This window comes from Arvicanthis niloticus, chromosome 21 (genome assembly GCF_011762505.2).
Source record: "Arvicanthis niloticus isolate mArvNil1 chromosome 21, mArvNil1.pat.X, whole genome shotgun sequence".
Taxonomy (NCBI): domain Eukaryota; kingdom Metazoa; phylum Chordata; class Mammalia; order Rodentia; family Muridae; genus Arvicanthis; species Arvicanthis niloticus.
Genome location: NC_047678.1, coordinates 40708353 through 40717982, shown reverse-complemented (window position 1 = coordinate 40717982; position 9630 = coordinate 40708353). Strand labels below are relative to the sequence as shown.

The 9630-nt window shown below is 48.1% G+C and overlaps 1 protein-coding gene across 8 annotated transcripts in view; it reads right to left on the bottom strand.

Moving 5' to 3' along the window:
- The window catches only part of Myrip (myosin VIIA and Rab interacting protein), a 177135-nt gene that overhangs the window by 11024 nt on the left and 156481 nt on the right, over positions 1-9630 (bottom strand). For all 8 annotated transcript variants that reach the window (XM_076917359.1, XM_034483845.2, XM_076917361.1 and 5 more), the window contains 2 exons: positions 9205-9399; positions 1257-1418 (listed from right to left, as the gene is read on the bottom strand). In XM_076917359.1, coding sequence (XP_076773474.1) covers positions 1257-1418; positions 9205-9399 — 357 coding nt within the window. The remainder of the gene's footprint in view (positions 1-1256; positions 1419-9204; positions 9400-9630) is intronic.

Here is a 9630-nt window from a genome sequence, read left to right as displayed (position 1 = left end):
AACCCTAAGACAGTGGCAGCTGAGAACGTGCAGTGGAAACAGCCATATCTATGCCCTGCTCCTCACGCTTGGTCTGGAAAGTGCATACCATCCATTAATTCCTTTATTTACTGCCCTTAAAAAGATTTTTTTTTTCACGTATACATATGTGTGTACTTTGGATTTGTACACAGGTGTGCAAGTGCTCATGGAGGCCAGAAGAGGGCACTGAATCTCCAGGAGCTGGAGTTACGGGCGGTTGTGAGCCACCTGATGTGGGTGCTGGGCTCACAGCCCAGGCTCTCTGCAAGGGCAGGACATGCTCTCTCCTGCTGAGTCCTCTCTCCAGCTCTAAGTCCATATTTAAGTGTCAGGAGTCATTCCTTCAGGATAGACAACTGTGGCCTGGCCCTCATCTATCTTTGAGTCCATGGTAGGGAAACAGCAGGGAACAACCCACAGAATGAAAGACGTGGCCTTGGGATGGATAAGAGGAGACCAGCATAAAGCATGAATCTGTGTGCATGTGTACAAGTACACGTGTATGTGGATGCATGTACATGTTTGCACATGTACTGTGGGTGCTAGGGGATGACATCCTAATTGCTCTCCACCCTGTATTTTTGGAAAGTATCTCTCACTGAACCTAGAGCTCATGGATCTGAGTAGACTGGCTGGCCTGTGAACCCTAAGGGATGGATGCTCAAACCTCTGCCTCCCCAGCACTGGGATTACAGGTACCTGTCCCCTTGGCCAGCTTTCTACATGGGTGCTGGGATCTGAACTTGGGCCCTCAGGTTTGAACCATCTCTTACTGGTTGAACCATCTCTTCAGCCCTCAGGATAGGTCTGAAAGGAAGCCCAAGACAGATGACATAGATCTAAGATCTGGTACAGGAGGAAGATGTCTATTTTAGAAGACGGGTTAGAGAGACGAGTCACTGGTTAAGAGCGCTTGTTCCTCTTCAGAGGACCTGAGTTTTAACTCTAGCGCCCACAAGTTGGTTCATAGCCATCCACAATTTCAGTTACATGGGATCCAGTGATTTCTCTTGACCGTGATGCATACAGTACATATACATACATCCAGGAAAAAACCACACACACATTAAAAGTAAATTAAAGAAAGAAAAGGTCTGATCCAGTCCTTTGCTAAAGAAGACCAACTCTATGCAAGCCCACTGGAGATGCCCACCTTGCTAGGCACCATGACTTTGAAATGGATCTATGAAGTGGGAGCTTCCTATTTCAACCTGAACAGAGAGGAGGGGGCTCACCTGGAGTTCTGCGTGGTGCACCTGGGCTGCAGCTGCAGCCACCTGGTCCTCCAGATCTGCCAGCTCTGTCTCACCTGTGCTACTGTGGATGCATCGAGCAGCATCTTCCAGCTCACTCAGCTGGCCCTCCAGCCCGTACACAGTGCCCGCTGCCAGGTACACCTGCAGAGAGAGCACAGCTCTGAGCCTAGTGGACTGGGACTGGCCAGGTTCTTTGAAGGGACACCAGAAAGCTGGGCTCAATATGAGGGGAGACCTGAGAGCCCCCACTTATCAACACTCTTCACACTTGGATGGGGGAAGGAAGCCTTTGACATCTCTCCTCTCCTCCAAGCACTGAAGTATTCAAGACAGGATTGTTCTGGAATCATTTACATGAAATGGCCTGTCTAATCACAGCAACAGACAAACATTAGCAGTTAAATTGGAAGTGGTGGTGACTGGATGTGCCTACCATCAGCCATTTTTACCAGGGTTGTATCTACCCCAAACTATTATTTATACTTCCAACCTTCTAACCCTGTTATCCTTTAATGTTCCTTTTTTTTTTTTTTTTTAAATGTATTTATTTTTATCACAGTCAAGACAAACCAACAAAACCCAGATCCGAGCCCTGAGCACAGTCGGAAGGCTCAGGTTTTTACTTTGTGTTTTTCTGAAAGTCTGTTTTCCTGGCTCTGTGGGGAAGGGATACAGAGGTTTGCCACTGAGAGCAGCTGAATAGAACCTACCACCACCAAAGTGAAGGGGCTTGAAGGGCTGGGTGGGGGAGGGAGCAGTGATGACATGCTTATCGACCCAGGAATCAATCATATGTCTTACAGTTTAGAATCTCATTGTGTGTGTCAGGTATATGTGTGTGTGTGTGTGTGTGTGTGTGTGTGTGTGTAGGTCAGGGGATGGCTTTCAGGAGTCAGTTTTCTCCTTTTCTCCTTTTACCATGTGGGTCTAAGGGGATTGAACTCATATTGTCAGGCTTGGTGGCAAGCCTCTTTAGCCACTGAGTCATCTTGTTGGCCCACAACTTAACTCTTTGAATGTTCAGGTGACTCTAAAGATAGATACTGTCATAACCACTGTGCTAATGACAAAAATATCTTATGTCCCAGGAAAGCCCAGAGCCATACCTAGCTCTCTCTCTTTCTTTTTATTTATTTTATTTTTGTTTTTTGTTTTTTTTGTTGTTGTTTTTTGTTTGTTTGTTTTTTTCGAGACAGGGTTTCTCTGTGTAGCCCTGGCTGTCCTGGAACTCACTCTGTAGACCAGGCTGGCCTTGAACTCAGAAATCCACCTGCCTCTGCCTCCCAAGTGCTGGGATTAAAGACCTGTGCCACCACTGCCTGGCCATACCTATCTCAAAACTGGGAAGGGGTTGGAGTCTCCACACGGTTGGAGTCTTGACACAAGCGGAGGAGAACCGGTGCAGGTCTGACGCTTTTACATTCCTACCCTGAGGTGCCGTGAGCCTTAATCTCTGTCGGAATATTATCAAGTTTCACAATTCAGTGGATAATGTTTTAGTCCTGGCTTGATGTAATGTAAGTCAGCATGCCACTCCATAAAATGCTATTCTAACCTGATAAAAAGCAGCCTGCTTGAAAGCAGCTTGGGCCTGCTTGCTTAGTGAAGGCTCACACTGGGTGAAAACAATGGTTACTTTGCAATGTCTGTGTCCTGTTCAAACTGGTCACCGATGCCCGTGACAACCCCCCTAACCCCGCCACCCCCCAGTGGGAACAGGTGTTCATTAAGGAAGGGCTCTACAGTCAAAGTCCCAGGACAAAGAGAACTGCATAGATTTCTTTACCACAAGATTCTAGGAATTGCGTGAGTGCGTGTGTGTGTGTGTGTGTGTGTTTGTGTGTGTGTGTGTGTGTGTGCATATGTGTACATGTTTGTATACATGAGGAGGTCAGAGAACAATCTTGCTGCTATATCCCAGTCTGTCCATCTAGATTGCTGAGACAGTGACTCATTGCATAGACTGGCTGGCCAGTGGACCCCAGGCATGCTTGTCTCTGCCTTGCAGTACTGGAGATGAATTCAGGCCCTCAGGTTTGCAAGGCATGCACTTACAATGGACCAGCTGGACTCCAATTCAAGACTAGAGGCCATCTTGTTATAAGGTCAAAGTAAGTTCACTGCTGTTTTCTGTAAAACTTGGTTGGCCACATCTTGACCCATTTTCTGCAGTTTCATGTGTTCCACACCCACTACTCTGACTATATCCCCACCGACACCCTGATAAGATAGGATGTTCTGCCAAACACATGTGAGATGTTCAGCCATCTTCCCACACAACCCCAAATCCCCAAACCCTTAGAAAGTCCCTACCCTTGCAGTTTGGTGACTCTAAAAACCCCACTGCTCCTATGTTCGGGGCTGACCTCTCAAGTCCAGCGTTTAGAGAGAGGCAGTTGCTGGACCAGCTTTATTTTGCACATATGATAAAGCTTGCTATAAATTTGGTTAATTTGGGTGGTGGTCTTTACTCTCATTAAGTGGGATTAGTATTTGTCCTACTGAGATATGACCCAGCCCCCAGCTGTTAGCCCAGCCCTGCCCCCTGTCACTTCAGCTACCTTTACTACCATTCTAGGCCTGCCACCCCAACCATACTACCACCTCAGCCATACTACCACCCCAGCCCCCCACTGTCACCCCAGGCCCACTACCACCCTAGGTCCCCACTGTTACCCCAGCCCCCATTACCACCCCAGCCCCCCACTGTCACCCCAGGCCCACTACCACCCTAGGTCCCCACTGTTACCCCAGCCCCCATTACCACCCCAGCCTCCCAGTGTCACCCTAGCCCTCCACTGTTACCCCAGGCACACTGTCACCCCAGCCCCTCACTGTCACCCCAGCCCCACTGTCACCCCAACCCCATGTCTAGGAGTCTCTTCGGCATGGATCTCAATTTTTACAGAAAAAAAAAAAAAACAAAAGTTAAGGACAGAGTGGTCCCTTTAGCATCTTGTTAGATGCAGTGTCCGTAACCTATACCTTAGAGGCCCAGTAGATAGTAGTATTTCTTCCCTTGCTCACAAAGGGCAGATAGCTACTTAGTAAGCATGGTCACTGCTGCGAGTTTTGGGGCCATCTCCTTTCTGGAGCTTTAGAACAGCAAGAGAATCTTGGGAAGGACTGATGTCCTCTGTTCCATCCTATGGATGGGCATTTCCAATGTGCCTGTGGCCACTGGTTTTAGAGGCTAAAAGAAATTGGTGTGTGTGTGTGTATGTATGAAAGAGTGTATGTGAGTCTGAGTGTGTGTGAGAGTATGTGTGAGTATTGGATGAGAGAGAATGTGTGTGAGAGTATGTGTGTGTATGAGTGTTTGAGTGTGTGTTAGAGAGTATTGTGTGTATGAGGGAGAATGTGTGTGTCTGTGTGAGAGAGTGTGAGAGTGTAAGTGTGAGTATATGTGTGTATGAGTGTGTGTGAGTATGTGAGAGAATATTGTGTGTATGAGAATGTGTGTGTGAGAGTATTTGAGTATGTGAGAGAATATTGTGTGTATGAGAATGTGTGTGTGAGAGTATGTGTCTGTATGAGTGTGTGAGTGTGTATAAAAGTATGTGTGTGTGAGAGTATGTGTGTATGAGAGTGTGTGTTAGAGAATATTGTGTGTATGAGAAGGTGTGTGAGAGTATGTATGTATATGAGTGTGTGTATGTGTGTGAATGTGAGTGTGTGTGTATAATCATAGGTTAGCACACACTGACATTGTCTTCGAGCAAAATAGATGAGACAGGTCCTCAGATGGGTGTAGGAGGGGACAGGGTTGGCTGCTCCCTTAGTCATCTTTCTCTCACACCCCTGAGTAAACCCTGAGGTGGTTCATCCTGTTGTTCACACTATGGTGTGAGTACGGTTGTGCTACCTGCTCTCTGTGGTCCTTTCAGTCCATCTCTATCCTTCACTGCCCTGATGGCTCCTGTTTACCTGACTTCATGTGATGACTAGTGTTTTGTTTTTTTTTGTTTTTTGTTTTTTTGTTTTTTTGTTTTTTTGTTTTTTGTTTTGTTTTTAGATTTATTTATTTTTATCTTTGGGAAGGGAGTCTCAATGAGGGGTTGTCTAGATCAGGTTGGTTTGTGGGGATTATTTTGATTAGTAGAAAGACCTGCCCACCATGGGTGGCACCACTCCCTAGGCAGATTGTACAAGAGAGAGCGAGCTGAGCACCAGCATGGGTGCATTGATTCACTGCTCTTGACCGTGGATGGAACGTGACAGGTTACTTCAGACTCCTGCACCATGACTTCCCCACAGTGGTGGATTGGTAACCTGGAATTCTGAGTGGAATAAACCCTTTCTCCCTCAAGTTGTTCTTTTGGGGCAGGTTATCACGCCAACAGGAAATGAAATGAAGACACTGATCTATATGACTTTTATGACCATGCCTCCCTGGCCAGTTGGACACACAAGCACAAGGTTAAAGGCAAGAAAGCATCAGAGATGTGTTGGAAGCCCACTCTCCCAACTGTAGCTACCTTCCGCTGGTGGGACACTCCCAGGCTCCAGCTTCCTCAGCTGTGGTTGTGCCACCTAGGGATGGTACAGCTTTCCTCCCTCCCATCCTTTCAGCCCTCTGGTAGTTCTTAACTTTGCCCACACCTTAGTTAAAAGTTTCGTCACAAATCTCTCCCCTCCCAGCTAGGAACACCCCCCCCCCCCAGGAGACACAGCTGGACTCTTCTCAGAGGGAGTCTGAAATCTGAGAGACCCAGGTTTTCTGCCCAAGGGACTGAACTCTCACTGTGTGCAGCTGGGAAGGGTGAGGGGAGTCCAGAGTGAGCTAGACTTTAGGGGAGACAATAGCCAATCTTACAGAGCTAATGCGATGGGGACTGTGAGCCTCTGAATTTCCCAGGGCTCGCCTCTAACCAAGTTAACAAGCCATTTATGAGAGGGTTTCTTTGTTCTGTCTGGTGTAGCCCCCACAGTCTCAGAAGCATTTCCAAGGCTGAGTATTCAAAATAGAATGTTCTCGTTTATCTGAGAGTCCTGGCTCACAGCAGCCATATTGAGAAGGAACGAGAAGATGGTAAGGTTTGGTCCCCAGCACAAAGGCAAGCAGTCGGGGAGGAGGGGATAAAGGATGAAATGCACTTTTTACAGTGCGGACCAACAAAAGCCATGATTTAATTAAACCAGCTGCAGCCAGGGGCTGCTTTCAGAGCCAGCCCTGCCTTTTCCACTGCTCAGCTGTATTCCATCCAGGGCACAGCAGGGGGAGCCCCGCTGTTCAGGGCTCTATGATCTGCTGGATTAGAAAACTGAAGTAAAAAAAAAAAATCTTTCCCACTTTTACTCAATACTTTACAGAATTCAAAGGCACATGGTGTCCTCTCTTCTAAGGTGAGAGGTGAAAAGCTAGAGAAAAAGGGGGAGGGAAAGAGAGGCAGCCATTCCCAGGCATTCCTCTGGAGAATGGGACAGGGCTAGAGCGGGGGTTGAAGAGGGGGGCAATTGGCTGCAAAGTCAGCCCCGTGTCTGCACTGGGGCTTCTGATATCCTGCATCAGTAGATAAGTGGGTGTGTTTTGAAGTAAAAACATTAATGACCCCCCCCCCCCCCCAAATAACCACACAATCAGCCTATGCCATGGAAATGCACACAAGGCCTCAGTTTCAATATGGTTTTGGCAGACAGGTGTGTTCCAAATACAATGAGAGAGAAGTGACCACTGTCATTATGTCTGTGAGTGTGCATGCATGCTTGTGTGTGTGTGTGTGTGTGTGTGTGTGTGTGTGTATACATGCAAGAGGGCACCTGGGGATGTTACTCCTCAGTGCCATCTGCCATGCATTTTGAGACAAGGTCTCTGACCTGGAACTTACCCAGTGAGGTTCTCTAACTAGAAATCTACAGGTCTCTGCTTCCCCGGCCCTGGATGACAGGCATATTTCAATGTGAATCCTGGAACTCAAGCCTTTATGATCGCATGGTAAACAGTTTACCCACTGAGCTATCCCCTAGCCCGGATCCAAGGTCCTTTTATCAGCTACTCTCATCCCAGCAGTGGAAAGACCTGATGGCTCTCCACTGGGTCAGTCTTGTTTTCCACATACTCTCTCAGCAAAGATTCTTGGTTGCCTAAACTTTACTTTGGGCAGAACCATCATCTCCTGGGCTTACCCGTGAAGTTTTTAGATCAAATATTATCTAATATAATCTTGCCCAGTCACTCTGGCCAGAGCCCCATCCCTGATAGAGGACCACTCACATCTCATTAGGTTTCTGTCCCCACTTGTCCCCAAATGATGGCTGCATCTCCCTGGCCTGTTTTCAGCAGGAATCTGGTTAGGTTTGTTTGTCCTGACCCCTTAAGGCTGGTTGGGCAATCTTCTATCTCCTCACCCGTCTCTGCTCCTCAGTTATCAACTCCCAGTCACCCAGGTCATTCCAGGGGTCAAGCTCAATCTCTTTCCCAGTGCAAGACCCCACTGCCAAGGTCTTTATGTCTACTCCTCACAGCAGTCCCGAAGAAAGCCTGGCTCTCTGTAGCACACACCACTGAATATTCTTTTCTTTATCTCTGTCTGTCTGTCTGTCTGTCTGTCTGTCTGTCTCTCTCTCTCTGTGTGTGTGTATGTGTGTGTATGAGCATGCACACATGTATTTTACATGTGAATGCACATGTAAGTGCAAGCCCAAGGTCAAGTATCAGGAACCATCCCTCCATGACTCTTCAACCTTATTCACTGAGGCAGAGTCTCTCAGCCAAAGCCAGAACTAGTCAAGACAGCTGGTTTGACTAACCAGCTCACTCTGAAGACCCCTGTCTCTGCTTCTGAATTACAGGCTGGAATTATGTACAGGTCACTGTTGTGTGTTTCTGGGAATCTAAACGTTAGTCCGCACACTTGTGTGACAAGCGCTTCAGCCACAGATCCAGCTCCCTACCCTGATGCACACTTGTGTGACAAGTGCTTCAGCCACAGATCCGGCTCCCTACCCTGATGCACACTTGTGTGACAAGCGCTTCAGCCACTGATCCGGCTCCCTACCCTGATGCACACTTGTGTGACAAGCGCTTCAGCCACTGATCCGGCTCCCTACCCTGATGCACACTTGTGTGACAAGCGCTTCAGCCACTGATCCGGCTCCCTACCCTGATGCACACTTGTGTGACAAGCGCTTCAGCCACTGATCCGGCTCCCTACCCTGATGCACACTTGTGTGACAAGCGCTTCAGCCACAGATCCGGCTCCCTACCCTGATGCACACTTGTGTGACAAGCGCTTCAGCCACTGATCCGGCTCCCTACCCTGATGCACACTTGTGTGACAAGCGCTTCAGCCACAGATCCGGCTCCCTACCCCAATTTTTTTTTCTTTGGCACCCTCTCTATACCCAAAGCCTCACGAGACGCTGATTCCCTACATCTCATTCAACCTGCACACAGTAGGACTGAAGCGTTTGCTGGCTATAGAGAAGTCCAGGTCCAAGATGCAACTTTTAACTTCGAGGTCTCTGCAGCATCAGAATGAAACTACTCTGAGATTAAAGTCATGTTTGGCTTCTGCCCTCTTCAATTCCCCACACCGTCCCTGTACCAGCTTCCCTACGGGAGAGGAAGTGGCCTGGCCACTGTCTGTAACTAGACAAAGATGGAGTCTCAGGGGGTCTCCTAACTCCTCACACAGAAAGCCACTCTTGGGGCCACACTGTAGATGAAATTTCACAACTAGGGAATAGATAACAGAAAAGCGGATGGCTTCTTCTGGGCTTTGCTCCCTCCCTCATCTCCTTCTCAATAGTTACTCCTGATTTCATCCTTGCTTTCTGGGGGCCCCGCCTCAGCCCTTTCCGGAGAACACACTAGACATGTTGGTGGCGGTGATGTGCTTGTCCTTGCATGATTTGGCATCAGCTATAATTCTCTCTTTGCTTCACATCTGCTCACTCTCAACTGTGCACATTCACACCCTCTTACGTTTTCTTCCAAGGAAGTCAGCTGCTTGTCCAGTCTCACTTGGTCTGTCCCAAGAGGAAACATCCCATTTTCTCTGTCAGTGGACACTGGGGGGATCTCCCAGGGCCCTGCGGACTCTGCGATCAACTCCTCGGTAGCATTGATGACCTTCAGGACTTCTGTGGAGATGTTGCAGAGAGAAACAGCAGAACACTTCTGTTTGGCCCAATAACAGAAGGGGACAGAAGACAAGAACAGCACATTAACAAGGACATGGGAATCCTACAATATTCTGGCACCCATCATGAGGTCAGCTCCGTGATAACACACACACACACACTCATACTCACACACACCACAAACACATACACCACATACACTCACACACCCCACAAACACTCATATACCACACACACATACCCCACAAACACTCATATACCACACACA